This window comes from Alternaria postmessia (assembly GCF_024291825.1).
Source record: "Alternaria postmessia strain BMP 2775 chromosome Unknown scaffold_5, whole genome shotgun sequence".
Lineage (NCBI taxonomy): Eukaryota > Fungi > Ascomycota > Dothideomycetes > Pleosporales > Pleosporaceae > Alternaria > Alternaria postmessia.
In genome coordinates this window covers 429,052-444,825 of record NW_026260078.1, presented here as the reverse complement: position 1 = coordinate 444,825, position 15,774 = coordinate 429,052, and the positions used below count along the sequence as shown (strand labels likewise).

The 15,774-nt window shown below is 51.7% G+C and overlaps 6 protein-coding genes across 6 annotated transcripts; 1 reads left to right on the top strand and 5 right to left on the bottom strand.

Annotated features, from left to right (window-relative positions):
• Window positions 1-1,325: 1,325 nt before the first annotated feature.
• J4E82_001418 (uncharacterized protein) lies at window positions 1,326-2,672 on the bottom strand (the record flags this gene model as incomplete). Its single annotated transcript, XM_051727731.1, has 1 exon — window positions 1,326-2,672. One exon carries the CDS (start codon window positions 2,670-2,672, stop codon window positions 1,326-1,328), a length of 1,347 nt encoding a protein of 448 aa, XP_051592576.1.
• Window positions 2,673-3,648: 976 nt separating this feature from the next.
• J4E82_001417 (uncharacterized protein) lies at window positions 3,649-5,185 on the bottom strand (the record flags this gene model as incomplete). Its single annotated transcript, XM_051727730.1, has 2 exons — window positions 3,649-4,734; window positions 5,177-5,185. 2 exons carry the CDS (start codon window positions 5,183-5,185, stop codon window positions 3,649-3,651), a joined length of 1,095 nt encoding a protein of 364 aa, XP_051592575.1.
• Window positions 5,186-5,413: 228 nt separating this feature from the next.
• Window positions 5,414-6,609, bottom strand: J4E82_001416 (uncharacterized protein; the record flags this gene model as incomplete). The annotated part of the gene is made up of 4 exons (XM_051727729.1): window positions 5,414-5,563; window positions 5,692-6,295; window positions 6,346-6,524; window positions 6,604-6,609. 4 exons carry the CDS (start codon window positions 6,607-6,609, stop codon window positions 5,414-5,416), a joined length of 939 nt encoding a protein of 312 aa, XP_051592574.1.
• A 252-nt stretch (window positions 6,610-6,861) lies between these two features.
• Window positions 6,862-7,897, bottom strand: J4E82_001415 (uncharacterized protein; the record flags this gene model as incomplete). The annotated part of the gene is made up of 3 exons (XM_051727728.1): window positions 6,862-6,927; window positions 7,253-7,797; window positions 7,861-7,897. 3 exons carry the CDS (start codon window positions 7,895-7,897, stop codon window positions 6,862-6,864), a joined length of 648 nt encoding a protein of 215 aa, XP_051592573.1.
• A 3,133-nt stretch (window positions 7,898-11,030) lies between these two features.
• Window positions 11,031-11,677, bottom strand: J4E82_001414 (uncharacterized protein; the record flags this gene model as incomplete). Its single annotated transcript, XM_051727727.1, has 2 exons — window positions 11,031-11,104; window positions 11,278-11,677. The coding sequence occupies 2 exons, from the start codon at window positions 11,675-11,677 to the stop codon at window positions 11,031-11,033; spliced, it is 474 nt and encodes a 157-aa protein (XP_051592572.1).
• An 853-nt stretch (window positions 11,678-12,530) lies between these two features.
• On the top strand, window positions 12,531-15,228 carry J4E82_001413 (uncharacterized protein; the record flags this gene model as incomplete). Its single annotated transcript, XM_051727726.1, has 4 exons — window positions 12,531-12,593; window positions 12,643-13,481; window positions 13,574-13,672; window positions 13,722-15,228. The coding sequence occupies 4 exons, from the start codon at window positions 12,531-12,533 to the stop codon at window positions 15,226-15,228; spliced, it is 2,508 nt and encodes an 835-aa protein (XP_051592571.1).
• Window positions 15,229-15,774: the final 546 nt, after the last annotated feature.

Here is a 15,774-nt window from a genome sequence, read left to right as displayed (position 1 = left end):
GATACGAGGAACGCAGAGAAGAGAAGAAGAGGAGACACGAGAGGGAGTCTAGGGTAGATTTAAACTTCGCAGGTGGCTTGGGAAACCCCATCCCTAATCCCATCTTGTCAAACACAAAACTAAAACTAATAACCTTTAAGCCTCCTTTCCCCGGAAGACTGCAGAGTCAAGAAGAAGCAGTGTCAGTGCTTCCCTGCGCCCATCCGTCTCTTGAGTCGAACTAAGCAAGACGGAGCCTAGTGCATGCCAGCCTCGGAAGATAATCGCGGACGAGAGCTGGTCTAGCGTGTCTCCTCCTAAAATTAGTGATTTCGATGCACCAGGAGTCGTATTCCTGCCTCCTCCAATCCACTATAGTTTGTTTGCCGCTGGGTAGGTGGGACTCAGCTGAGCTGGCAGTGGTGCTTGCAAGCTGCTGTGGGCAGATGGTTCGGTGGTGCAGGCGTGAAGGGGGGGGGGAGGTTGACAATCACGGTTCACACAACGGCAAGGGCTCGCCGAGAAGTCATGGCTTGCAATGCGCATTTCGCTTGTAGAAACAGCCCGAGTCAGGATGCTAATTGGTGGGAGTGCATGATGTACGCCAGGGTGCTGGTCACTTCGCGAAGCACTTGAGGCGCGACGGGACCACGCGCCGTTGCAAAGGGGAAAGACGCCAAGGAAGGCTATAATACGGCGGCACTGCGCCCCTTCCTCTTTCTGCAGCTATGCAACTCTTCGGAGCTTTGCGAGATCTTAACAGGGCAACGTATATATCGTATCCCCACATCTCCTGACCCTGCTACATATGTCGTGATATAGCTCGGCTTCTGCCGAGACGTTCGCGGTTGTCGTTGCAACTCGTTTATACCGGGCATCAATGAGCAGATATTCGATAACCAATAGACATTTCTTCGTCACAAGGGTCGATCGATAAGCACGGGCGTTTGCTCCCCAAATCTCGTTATCGAAGGGTCTGAGGTCCGTGGTTAGCGCATGTAAATGAGATTGGAAATTAGGTGAACCCGTGGGCCCGTTGTGATTATGTGTATACCTTTCTGTAACAGCTCCCCAGCCTTCCTACCCTGGAGAAACAACCTCGAAGATTGTATTCTTGTGCATCACGTGCTATCAGGATACGAGAGGGAACGACAGCGAACTTATCGTGTGTAACGGATATATGTATAGTTGCTAACCAAAGCAATCTGTGTGTATGCAGAAACAGCCGACAGCCATGCTCCTCGCTTTTACTAAGTACCAAAACAAAAGGAAAAGATGAACCACCCTGGGAAATCAAACGCCATGTTCATGCACATACGACTCTACCGCCACTTCTGCAAACACATTCATTCCTCATCGATAACACGACCCCACTCATGTCCCTCCATACCGTCGCTACCCCACATGATGCCCTTGAGAGAGTTCTTGAAGAAGCTCGCGTACGCGCCAGAGTCACCCTTGACCATTGGCACCTCAATGTCCTTGCCACGGAAGTGAATCTGGCTGATAGGAGCGACGAACCACGCAGTACCAGCCGCGAATGCCTCGACAAGGCGTCCTTCCTTGGCCGCTTCTTCAATCTCGAAGACGTTGAACTTGCGCTCAATAACCTCTAGAGTCTCGAGATCGGGTGAAGGAGAAGAAGAAGTGAGCCTTGAACGGGCGAGTTCGAGAATAGACCTCCTCGTTACACCATCAAGGACAATACGTTCGTTGAGATCAGCGGTAACAAGTTGTAGCTTTCCATCCTTGGACTTCCACACAACAAAGAAGTTGCTGGCTCCCGCCTCGGTGATCGTGCAATCTTCACCAAACAGCCAGAGAATCTGATGGTATCCCCTCTTTCTCGCCTCGCCTTGGGCTACTAGAGAAGGACCATAGTTGGCACCGACTTTAGCGTATCCGAAACCGCCGGGCCACGCGCGGCACATATCGTCTTGAGAAGCGAGCAGCTTAATACCACCGCTCATGTCTCCCATGGGAGCAAAGCAACATAGAATGACGAAGAGAAGGGCCTCTTTCGGCCGCTCGACGCCAAGGGCGGGATCGGAAGCGATCATGGTAGGACGGATGTAAAGGAACTGTCCTGGACGGTCCTTTGGAAGCCACTTGGCACCATCTGTTGCGCAAAGCTTGACAATAAGCTTGAGGAGTTCCTCGGGATCAAACGCGGGCAGGGCGATACGGTTTGTGGACATGAGCATACGGCGACAGTTCAGGTCTGGGCGGAAGAGACGTAGTTTGCCGTCGTATCCACGGTACAACTTCATTCCTTCGAAACATTCAGTCGCGTAGTGCAGGCATGAGGCCGTGGGTGCAAGGGACAACGGGCCGTAGGGCTTCAGCTCTGGTGCTGCCCAGCCGGTCTCAACATTCCATTGAGCTTGCACCATGTGGTCGGTGCAGACCTTCTGGCTAGCCATCTCTGCTGAACCTACAGCTGGGACAGAGCGAGGGGTGCTGGTGTATGTGCAGGTGACTTTGGAAGCATCAAGTTCAGCCAGAGGTGCGTCAACAACATCTTGAGTTTTGCTTGCTGGCTCGTTTGGTGGTGTGGCGGTGATGGAGTTTGTGAGAGATGCAGAGTTGATCTGTTCTGGGGCATTCTTGAGGAGCGCAGATTTGATGCCGGCTTGTGTGAGGTCGGTGACCGTCTCGTTGTGATTCGGGGGTGTGACGGCGCTGGGTGCCATTGTTGCTATATATGAGGACGTGTGGTTGCTAAGCTGTCAATTGAAGTAGCGATAGTCGAGGACAGAAAATATGGTTGCTTCGGTGTGGTAAGAGAAGTGAGTAGTCCAATGCGCAATGAGAAGACACGTACCCTGACGCGCTCTTATACCATGGATCTGAAAAAATTCGATCAAGAGTCACACGCCTTCCTATCACACGGGCGGGAGCAAACCCACTTACCCTAACGATCCATCGATGTAATGTTTGCCCAGCCCCCTGCGGACTACGGCGGGAGTCTAGTGTCATTCCTTACAGAACGCAAAGATAAAGGGTTCCACTTGCAGCCGGATTGGACGCTCGGAGTACCCATCTTGAGCAAAGCTTGCTCACGATTGCCTTCTCTCAATGCCACCAAATTGTTCTCTTCCTCTCTTTCTCTGATATGACACGAATAAGTCGCCATCGTCAAGACCATGACAAAAGACGCGTCTTCCAGAAGCCGTCGAAGCCGGGGTTGTGTCTACTAGCGTACCTGAGGACCAAGAATGAGCAGGCGGGCGTAGGGCGTGTGTGCCGAGCCTGCGGTATCCTCGTACCTACCGCTAGTATCCGCGACCAGTTCGCGCTTCCGATCCCCGGACATGGAGATGGGGGAGAAAGTATGACACGGCAATATATCATCGAATCTGGTACAACCCTGGAGCAATACGAATAATAATACGCAGTCTGCGATGTCGGAGGTGTATATGCAGACAGTGAAGTTGTGGTCCTTGTGGGAGATGGCGAAGTATCTCGGTAATCAGCGGTATAAGCAATGGAGAACTTCACCGCAGGGGAAAAAAAATGCTCAAGTGACCTGCTCAAAACAGGGTATCATATTCTAAGACGGCCAGACCGGTTGCAGTCTTCTAAGGGGCGCTCTACGCCGAGGCTCCATCGCGATGCATGCACGTATCTCTATGTAGATTTCCTCCTCTAACCGTCGCAAAGTGAACTCTACGATGCCGGGGATGACGATGTCTCGCTGACATGACTCGCCGCCAGCATTTGACTTGCCCTCAAGCTATCAATACCCTTCATGATTCCATCTGCAACCTCGCCAACCCGTCCTTCAAGCGTACTAAAGTCCATTCTGCTAATAGCAGCATTGATTTGTTCCATGACGAGTTCATCCTGCACCACCTCAGCTGTAACCTGGCCCTCGGTCCTCCAGTATTCTTCCCGCACACCTCGCAACGCTGAATCGCGGTTCACAGAGTTTGTGAGCAGAGCTAGCGCACGCATCTTATTGAATGTATCTTCGGCGGTTCGTGTAGTTGTTTCGATGCGCTCGGCGATGGAAACAGGCTTGGCGAGCCAGCGGTTCGTGCTTGTAGCCCAGAGGACGAAGGCAAAGCCCATGTCTACCATGGCGAAGGCGACGTATCGTAGGAATCGGACACGCCAGTGTGCTGAATCGATATCCTGCACATACTTTGCTCGCTTGTTGAGCGTGATGTCGTAGGTGGCCATGTACCACACTTCCACCACCATCAAGAGCAATCCTGCAATGGTGGTATGCGTGCGAAACCGCGAACCCTCGCTTCCTACAAGCGACGACGTCGCGAGACCAAGAACAGCGAGTTGGAAGATATGCGGCGTGACCATGGTTGGAAGCGAATACAAAAAGTAGTTTTGCTGGTCATTTCCATCGGATGTGGTACACCACACGCAGTTCAACAGGGTGTCGGGGCCATATGTCAGGTACAGCAGTTTGTTGCGCACGCTCCAGTTGAACTTTGTCCGTAACGCATCATCCTCATCCGTGAGCGGTCGAAGGTGGCGTAGACGCGCAAACAAGACACTGGTCTCTGTTCGGATGTGACTTTGTGTCTTGAGGAATATGTTCTCAGGTGCAAACCGAGAGAAGGAGAGGACGAGGCATACGACTGCGCTCACGAAGAGCAAGTTTAACGCATATTGAACTCTCGGAGGCGTCGGCCGTACTGGCACGCTTCTTCCGGTCGCGCGCGCGAGGTTGATCCAGTCGAGTACGCGGGGTATGAGGAAGGGTCCGAAGATGATGAGGATCGAGTGGACATTCTGTGGGAGAAACGTCAGGCGCGGGATGACGACGTAGGATATTACAAGTAGGACAATTGAGCGCAGGTTGAACATTGTACAAGTCGGATGATCATGAGGAAGTCGGCGAGGGCTATGGTGTCGCTGAGGACATGTGTCCTCGCATATGGCCAAAGTCGAGGTGACGTGTGAGCGTCGGCGGCACTGAAGCGCGATCACACGTGAGCCCGTGCTAGTACCCCAATTTCCGTCCACTTTCAATACGTCAGCCTCAGCACTCAGCCAAGTTCGACTGCTTTACCTGCACTATATGCGTCTTCGCGCGCAACATATTTGCAGCGGAGTATGCCCTTGTCCTGCTTGTGCCAAAACCTTGAGGGGAAATCACAAGCTTACAGCATTCGAGGCCACTACCTTGTCATTGTAACCCTTGGGAACCATAAAAGTATGAGTTCTTACGAACACTAAGCATGCTAACGGGATGTTCGGATTAAGACTCCATTCATCTGATCTGGAAGCAAGATACTACAAGCGAATTACAACAACTCCGTTGGAACACCCAAAAGGCACCATATTCATGGACCCAAGTCTGCTGAAATCTACTTCCGCACGCTCCTAGACAGGCGATCGCCAGATCTCACATATGCCCTTCTGTTACAAACCTCTCCTGTATGGATCGCCTGTTATATCTCCCCGAGATTCATGCTGTGGTGCCTGCGCATAAAAACGTGCCGGCGTACTTGTAGTGCTGATGTGGTTGGCACGTCCATCGCTGCTGTATTGCGTCCCTACCGGACTCCCTCTGTTGCCAGAAGGCGAATGTGGTGATTGTCGCGAGCTCGTCGATGGACTATTGGGTCGTGGATAGTAGATTGGAACTTGCTGTTGAATAACATCGTTTGAAGATTGTCGTGGCGAAGTCGGCGTAGGGTACGAATATTGAGTGTCCTGACCTTGCGCAGACTGCGGATAGTTTACTTGAGTACTCCAAGCAGCTGTCGGCGAGTTACGAGCAACATTACCGTCGCTGGAGATTTGCTCGCCATGTGGCGAGTGATTCGCGTGCCCACCCTCAACAGGAGATATGTATGGGGGATCGTGACCGTACGAAGGAGGACCTTGAGCCGAATACGGTGAGTTGTAGTCGTGGCTAACGGAGTATGATTGTTGTTGGACATGTCCGGAATAACCAAGGGCGATAGAATCTGCCTGGTCATGTATGGAAACGTACTTGCTAGCAGCTGTGTCGGCCATCTCTTGAGGCACGGTAGTCGCAAGCTCAGCAGGTGGAAGATCGAGTGGAACTTCACCCTCCTTCGTCTTCAATGCCTTCTTCCGCCGATGCAGGCAGAATAGTATAAGGCATAGGATGCCTATGAGTACCAAAAGCCCTCCGACTGTACCACCAGCAATAGCTCCCACCTTCGTCTTCTTTGAGCTTCTGGGGGATGGGGATTCTGTTGCCGAAAGTAGAGCACGAGTAGCTGATCTTGCAGTAAAGGTAGGTTTAAGTGTATAGTAGGTAGCAAGATCAGGGTGGCCCCACGTTGCTGGGGAAGTCTTCGTGGCACCTCCGGTAGGTCTATTCTTGTTAGTCGTGTTAACCTCTGTTTGCAGACGAAAAATACCTACCCTCCCCCAATCACGGAGATGATAGGCGAAGGAACAACGTAGTCGTCTAGCTGAGGGCTGAACTTGTCCCAAAGTTTTGAGTCCCCACCGTTGTACCCAAGAACCATGTTGTGTTGTCCTTGACCTTCTGGTACATCGCATTTGTCGTATATAGGGAACCAGCCACCTATGACCAACATCTGCGCGCGATTGACTTAAAGATTGGTTTACGAAGTTAGTATGTATTTCATATACAGTTCGTACATCGATATCACCTACCCACATTCGCACTACAACCGCCATGACCAATTTTAGATGGATTCTCACTACTGAAGACCTTAATCCAGGTAAAGGACGGAAGAGAAAGGATGTAGACGTCGTCGAAAGCCGGTGCTTCACCGAACCCGTACCCGCCGTAAAGATAGCTACTCCAAATAAGCATATTTACTCCAAGGCGACACAATGTGTATACGAAGCTTGTATATGGCACTGAGATCTTAGCGACAAACTGCAATTTCTCACAGTCTTCTCGAGACCCTAGATAGCACGGGCAAAAACCTTGGGACTCCGTTGATCCTCTTTCGTATCAACGACCTCTAGCCCCTGTGGACGTTTCCAGCTTACCGATGGCGTCGATCAAAGCAACAGCAGGAATATGACTTTTACAAGACAAGAATCCAGTAACTTACACATTGAAAGATGACTCGTCATCCGGCCAAGTGACATCAGCACAGAACTGTCTGCGGGTGTCAGGTATATCGCCAGATGCGGTCTGTGTATACCATTTCGACGAAGCCATATCGTAGACGTGAATAGTCTATAACGTCAGCTATGTAGAAGCTGGATATCTCTTCGATAGCTTACACTCATGTTTGCCTGATACACTACGTTAGTATGTTGAGTCATGTATGGCTTGGTCTAAACCTACTGCATCAAAGCTGCCGTTATGATACGAGTCTTCGATACCACCGAAATAGATAAGCACACCGCTGTCTGAAACGGGTAGGAACAAAAGTTGTCCTTCGGCTCTCCCAATATCATCTGGTCCGGTTATATTCTGTAGGTCACCTGTAGACATGTCGAATTGAATCAGCCCGTTGGTGGCCATGGGAGGCCCATTCCAACCGGGCGCTGTTCTGTTGCTTAGCCATCCGCCGAAATAGAATCCTAATCCGCGGCTTTCGACTTGCGTCCCGGCTCCAAACGATACTCGTTGTAGCTCCTTGTCGCCAGTCGTCTCGGTAGTGTTCCATTGATTGAGCAGGACATCGTAGGTCCAAATACCGAAGTCCATAGGACTAGCACCGGCGGCGTATTCTCCGCCAAACTGATAGAAGCATTTGTTCGTATTGTCCGCCCATGTATAACCGCCGGAGAGGCTGGGAATATGTCCAGGCTTCGAGTACGCCTTCTGTTCCGGCATCCCGGCATCGACCGTCGATGAGTTCAAGTTACTAGACAAAAGCCATGTATCTAGATAGCAGTCGTTAGATTATATGAAGAGAGGTAAACGATGTTTTGTCAAGCTCTACATACTGGAATGGTTCGACGTGAAAGGGACTTCTCCTACCATGCCACCATCAATGTACAGCGTCGAGTCAACCCGTGCCGTTGCATGACCCCATCTTCGGCAGAATCCTTTCACAGGATCGTCCTGCTGTGCTAAAGACTGAGTAGCAAGACTAAGCAGAACAAGGGCATCTCGTAGAATGTAGGCCATGATATGCATGCATGACGCTCCTGAACAAGCACACGTGAGATATGGGAAAGGCGCGAAAGCTGTTCAAGGCAAGGACAACTGTAGGATGCAGCAGGAAGGAGGGGCGGGCCACAGACGTTGGAGTGGATATGTACAGGGCTGAGGATGACCTCGACAGAAGGACCGGATTGTAGGCGGAAGGTCTGAGGTTGTCGTTTGTGGCGCACCTCGTTGAGTTGATGCACTCCGGTTCACCGATCTGACTGCGTCGTAATATTGCTAGGCGACCGTCTTCTCAGCCATGTCGTGAGTTGTGGGACGCCTATCTCCAATGAGATCACAGCACACGAAATACGAGTGATCTACAGGCCCGACAGAGGCGTTTGACCAAGCAGGATATAGGCCTAGTTTGAAGTCTGCGAGAACACGGCGCCGACCTGCCAAGGGTGGCCTGCTGCGACGAACATTGTACGTGGCTTGAGACAGATCGAATGAGACGAACAGGCGAAGAAAATACTATCGCTGCGACCAGTAGTAGCGAGGTGGTCAGACTGAATCGGAAGCTGCTGCTCAGCCGCTCTCGAGTCCTTCGATCCAGAGCTACGTTTCTTGCTTCGTGTGGAGTGACACACGGCGGAAGATGCGGGGAGGTCTTTCAGCTGGGCGCTCAACGTTATTTGTGGCCATTGACCTTAACAGTCTAGATCCGCACAACGACAGGCCTCAATAGCATGCCAATCACGATGAACCCTGTATTTCTTTTCTCGCTCTACGCAGTACTATGCATGATGCGGGTGTCGGGATTTGGGGGCCGATTTGGATGCCGGTGACGGCTCAACGCATGTAGCAACCAACGCCACGCGTAACAGCTGTCAGGGCATCATATTCGTCCCAAGATACACGTCTCTTCTTCACGGTGATATTGAAATCAAGGTCACGAGGCCCCTTTGTTCAGATAGGCACCGATGTATGTTGGCCTAAAGCGAACCCGCAGCTCCAATACCGACCGAAGTCGACGTGGACGAGCTGCAGGATTAGAATGGCAATTCTGTTTCTCTGGGTCTGCTCTGGAAAAGGCGAATCCACTTCGTAAAGGAAGGACCTTAGGGTTATTGGAGACCGTTGACAATATGTGAAGAAAAGAAGAGCAGAAGCTTCGCGGAGAAAATTGAGTGACATGGATGGCTTTCTTGGCACGCTAGCGGTTAGCTCATCCCTCTCAATGGCCCCTGCCCACACGTCATGAGCCATGTGCAACATCACGACATTTGTACAATACGTATTGGAAACATGTCTCATGCTACATCCGGAATTATATTACCGCTTAATATGTGGCATTCCCCTGATACGGCATTCCATGTCCTGGCTATGCTAACTAAGCTTCATCCCCTTTCAGCGAAGCCGACTTGTCAACCACAGGATGAGCCATGCAACCCCACAGATAGTTTTTGGTGGTATCCGTTAAGCACATTACGACACCCTACACTTACGAGGTCCTTTGGTATCAAAATGACTCAAGATACCTGTTTCCATTAGTTTCCAGCTTATCTTGAACGCAACCAACCAACAACGATATAGATCTCGCACCCAGTCGAACCAGAGAGAAGCTAGAAACAACCCGATGGAATTTGAGTTTCTCGACTGAAAGTCGTAGGAATATCTGAGGGATAATACCTAGGTATAATGAGGCAGCGTCTAATTGACACCATGATTCGCGCTTCGCCAGCATCCTCGATTCTTGTCCCGGACCCTGCCTTACGCAACAGTCTTTATCTGCATGAAATGTACAGTTCAACAGTTAGATTGCTCACAACGCATTCAACCCCTCTAGTACAGCTCCCATGGCTTTCATAGTAGACTACGCAACGAAGGCATACATCATCGTCAGCATCAACTTACACTGTGTGGAACTCACGGATGATTTGAGAATTGTACAAATCATCATCTGGGCAGTGTCTAAAATGATATCCGATGATTCAGGACGCCTCGAAGCATGGTGCTATCGAACTCTTTGTTTTAGGAAATGCTCTCCATCTGCAGCGACAAAATTCGAGAAGTTTTGCGAAACGCTGCGATAACACCTCTCGACAGCATGCTCAAAATTCAGCGACCAATACCACTTTCGCAATCAATATTCGCCTATACAGAATTTCAATAGTTTCAGTCTCGGAACGATCGAACAGGCTCGAGTTCACGCCGAATGGAAGACTGGGTTGGTGATACGGCGGGGAGAAGGAAGAATCATACCACAAGTAAAACAACAAAGGAGCGTGGACTTTAGAGATGATATGAGCATAAGGTGGGATCCTAGATCAAACTCTTCCAATGTAATTTGATAATTATGAAGAAGCTAGTAAACCATTGTCTTAGCTTGAAACAACTATCTGGACTCGATGCAAACGCCTTTCTAATATGCTCGTAGTTGGTGCAGACCTATATCTGGTCACCCGGTAAGCCACGAGAGCGGCTCTGACCTTGATAACTCATTGTGATATTATCGTCCCATCATCTGCAATGTAAGAATCTCCAGGTACCACTGCAGCATTCTGACTTTCCCAATGTTGACTGCTATCTTGTCTACCCTGAATGCATAGCTTTTGTCAAGGCCAAGCGCTTGCTGTACGGACTCAAGCTACGCTCTCTCTGAACGGGTGGGGGTGCTTGCGCTGGCGGCGGCGTATCTCTGCCATTTGACACAGGTGGTCGATTGTCGAAGCGGTTTCTTGCCGGTCGGTGCGAACTGTCACGAAGTCGTCCTCCGTTTCTCGCTTCTTGTGGACTGCGCGACCGGCGTGCGGCTTTGCGCTTGGAGTACGGACTGGGGCTGCGATCGCGACCGCTGTGGTACGGTGAGAGTGGCCTCGAGGGTTCACGGTTCCCTGAATGTGAGACTCCTGTTTCACCCTTTGATAGTCGGTTAGGTGGGTGGTTCTCATCAGACGTATCCATGGGATCCGCGCTTCTCGATCGTGATCTCGAGATGGAGTACCGACGAACTGGCCGCCTCCTATCTCTTCTTGCGCTTCTGCTTCGTGACCTGATACTGCCACTCATGCTTCGTGGTGCTCTTCCTCTGGCATTCTCATGTGATGTCTGCATGCGCGCCGACCTTGACCTCGACTTTGACCTGGTTCTTCGGCGGCCTCGCTCGCCAGGGCTGAAGGAGCTCATGCGCCGCCTTGTGTTTCTGTCTGCTGTATCCGATACGCAGGATGAGCGCGATTCCATGGACACTGATCGCCTGCTGCGCTTACGCAGCTCCTTGTCATTGTCGTCTCTTCGATGTCTTGGTGCATTGCGCTTCCGTCGTGGTGGAGATCGTGAGCGGGAGCGGGAGCGGTTTGTTGAGATGGTGGAGACAGAGTCGGCAGATGATGCAGAGAGTGACCGCGCGCGCTTGCGATCCTCTTCCTTCTTCTTCAGGATCTCATCTGCGACGCCCTTCTTGCGCAGCAGATCTTGGGGTACTTCGGTGGTAAGCTTGGGCTTCAGCTTGGGGTTGAGTAGTTGTTGTGTCCTGGAAGGTCGAGATTTGTATGGGCGTTCTTGGGCAGATGCCTTGCACTCGTAACTGTAATGTCCTCTCTTGAGGCACTTCTGACAGAGGGTATCTGCTGAAGCCTTGGAGCGCCCAGCACCCGGACGACGGAACATGGCGGACTGTAGTTGCAGTAGAGGTCGAGTGCAATAGGGTCCTGTTGGGCCAAAATCCTATCGTCGACGCTGGCAGGGATATTCGACGCGACTCTTGCGTCAGCGGTGCAGCAGGCAGAGGTGTGATCAAGGCCTCGCCAAGTTCAGTCTTGTTCTGTCACTTTCGGCGAGGAAACGCGACCAGCCTTGTTCGCATGCAGTAAAGCGCAGACGCAGCTTGGCCGGAGAATTGGGCGGAGCGGCATGACTAAGCCCGCCCACTGGCCGCTTCCATCATCGCTTCTCTATCCTTCACACGCCTTGCGCTGCACCCCGCATAACAGCCTGGTCCCCGCCCTATACCCAAGTCGACGAGCCAATTCACCGGTCGTCCTTTGTCGTGCGCCCTGTCTCCGGGTGCTTGGCAGCTTCTTGCACACTCGACGCCCACGTCTCTGTACCGCACGCCTGTCGTCAAGGCTACTTCACCTTGGCCTCGATCCAACAAACCCACTGCCCTACCCTTTTCCCACGAATGTCGGCATACCAACATGTCCAGCTTTCTGGCTCCGGTTATCGCGACTTTCCTTGAGCACCCTATTTCCTGAAAAAAAATTACGTCCATCACTTCGGTTAACACACCACCTTCGTTTCCGTCTACGACGACCCACGTACGGCGTTGAGCTTGGTGATTCTTTCGGCTTCAGAAACACGCGTCCGTCAGTTCATTCCACGGCTCTGCTGCTCCAAAACTTCCCGGATATCCATTTCGCCCTCCCCCGCGTTTGAACACCGTCTGCGCACTGCGCATAGGCCATCTGAATCGCATCCTACCGCCCAAATAGTCTTCAGTACCAACCACCGCCTCATAACCATGGCATCCGCGACACCGGCTCCAGCAGAACAGGCGCCCCCGCGGCCTCTGTCATTCGCCAAGGTACGGTTTTAAGAAGCAATTTCCATGGGCGGTGTGCTAACAGCGCTAGGTCGCGGCTTCCGCCATAAAACCCCAGACGTCGAAAGATTCTGCTCCAAAAGCGAGGCCGCCTGTTGCGACACCTAGAATACCTGCCATCGCCCACAAGGCGCGCTCTATCCCCATGAACGGCGAGGTACCGCCCAGAATTCTCGCGGAAAAGCGAGAGGATAACGATGCGAGCAAAAGCGCTGAAAATGCCATCTCGCCGCCGGCGCAGCAGACAAGCACCGCCGAGCTATCGGACACACCGTCCACAGACCCCAAAGGGGAAGCTGTCGATAGGCCCCAGTCTGCTGCTGTAGTCAAGGTGTCTGTTACCGAGGACAGCAGCACTCAGCTCTCCTCGTCAGATGGATCCGGGAAACCTCCCAGTGTTGATGGAAAGAGTGTTGCTTCTGCAACCACCTTTGCGCTCGACGAGAAGGAGTCTTTGCGCCCAGACGACAGTGCCAGCCTCAGGGCAGTCGAGGAAGAGGATGTCACATCCCCACCCGACTCAGTCGTTGCAGACTCCCGGCAGGGATCTGATCACGGCGCTGCGCGTGCCTTCCGAGACCAGCTACATGAAATAGCGGTGATGAATCCTCAACCTAAGCGAGAAGGTCCTCCAGGTCGATTTCCAACACTAACCAATGGTCCGCAAACTTTGTACGACCCTAACCAGTCGCTGAACAGCGCAGGGCTCATGTCGCAGCCTATGGTCAATGGTATGCCCTCACTCAACGGTGTTCCCAACATGCCCGCCATTCCAGACGAGAAGCTGCTTGAAGCACTGCGGTCTCCACGCGATCGTTTGTTTGTAGTCAAGATTGAACAAGACTTTATTGATTTCATCAAAGATTCTCGGTACGTTACTGGTGACTACTTTTCTTCTCATCGTTACTAACGGGAGGCAGAGAAAACGAATTGTGTCTGCCGAACTGTAATACTTTCTATAGGATGCTTGCCCACCGTCTTGCGGACTACTATTTGCTCGGCCACGTGGTCGACACTACTATGACTGGTGTGAAGATTACACGAACACCTTACTGTAGGATGTAAGTATCTAGCGAGGTTTGTTGTGTTTTGTTGCTGACTGTTTCACAGCCCACCTCCCGTGTCACAGATGGTTGATCCTGCCAAGGGTACCAATACACCTCCTGTAGAGCTTCCTGCTCGTAAGATAATGCGTCGCGACGATGGAAAATCAGGTACAAACACTGGAGCTAATTCGCAAAATGCCTCAAAGACGACTTCTGAGATGGGTGGTAGTGAGGGCAGCAATGACGGCGAAGGCAGCAAAGATAAAGCCGCTCTATCCAGAGAAGAGCGTGAGGCACGTTATCGTGAGGCCCGTCAGCGCATCTTCGGAAGTGCAGAGAGCGAAGAGCCCGAGGTGGCAGAAAGCAATGGACCTGGAGAAGACAAAAACAAAGGGAAGGACATCTCACGATCAAGTTCCGCTGCTGGAAAGAAGAAGCCCAAGAAGCAGCGTAACTACGACGATGATGACTTTCAGGCTCGTTCCCGCTTTAATGTGTACTACCCGCAACAGTATCCTGTGGCTACATACACTGGAGATAACGCGGTCTACTACAACGGTTACCCAGGTCCTGCACAGAATGCGCCATATGCAACCATGAATCCTGGTGCTTCTCCTCCGGCTGCTTTCAGCAACCCGTATCCGGGCATGATGGCCCCAGAGGCGCAGTCGCAGTATGGTTGGGCTGGTCAACAGTACCAGGCCTCTAACGGGTCAATGATGGCGTACCCCGGTTATGGACAAGCATCGAATGGTTACGACATATCGGCAGACTTCCAAAGGGGTATGTCGTCCTTCCAGAGCGCTGGCATGCCTTCTCAAGTCACTCCGAAGATGGCCAATCCGCAAATGGCATCTTATCAAGATACCTACCAGCAACCACAACACATGCCTGTGAATTCTGGTTGGTCACACGCAAATCAACAGCCCTCATTCCACATAGCTCAGGGTGCATACAATGCTCAGAATGGTCCTGGCAACCGCCCCATGTCCGCACCCCACCAAGCACCAATGCCTGGGTATTCCTACGGGCAGTTCGCCTCAAATGCTTACAATGGAAAGTCAAATCGCAACCAGCATCCTCTTCCAGGAAGCTATAACCGTGGACAGTTCAACCCACAAACTCAAGCTTTTGTTCCCGGTGGACGTAACATACCCTTCGGAATGCAGCAAAATATGATGCAGGGACAGCCTCAGTTAAATGGGTACGGCGGATACCAAATGTCGGCTCAGACTTCCATGCCTGCTCAAATGCCTAGACCCAACCCTTCTTCTAATTCCACACCGTCGTTTGGGTCACCTCAAAGTATACAGGGCAACAACTCAGCCACTTCCATGAACCGAATCGCCTCCCAGACTGGCGAGCCGGGGTCATCTCAAAGCAGCATCGCAAAATATGGTACACCTTCACATCTGCCTCCAAAGCCTCCAGCTCCAGCTCCAGCTCCAGCTCCACCGTTTGCTTTGCCCTCTATGACGCGAGTACCATCATCCGGGCTTGCTAACAATGCTCCTACAATGTCCACTCGAGGCGGGTCGGGCAACTTCAATAACAACACGAACCCCAACTAACGCTTTACGACATGATCTTTAGCATTGCGACGGTGCCTCCATTGGACTTATTTGCATCTTTATCTGGCTGGGCACGGGACAGGTTCGAAGGGAGAATGAGGCGTTTATCTAATGCGTGCTTTCTATGCTTCCCGCTTGCATGCTGAGGATCGTCCGCATCCTGATCGTGATCTCTCCCACCTCTCAACTTTCTGTTAGGTCACTAGGTAAAAGCACTTTTCTTCTCGGTTAGTAGACGGAATGGGCGGTATTCATGTAGCTATAATAAAATTGTAACCTTGCTTCTATTACGACGGGGGGTTCACCCACGAACGTGAGCATCAACAGAATTGTAGAATAGAATCCATCGTCCTATCAACCGTCCCTATCACCCACACTATTTTGATGAAGCTATCTCCACCTAAGTAACGCCGATGGGGTTGTTGGGACACTTTACGAAGCGTATGTCGCCAGCAAAAGTAGCCGTGAGACGCCTAGTTTCTACGCTTTGCACCCAAAACAACAAGATTGCCTATCACGGTACACACTCAAGACTTGTACAGCAAA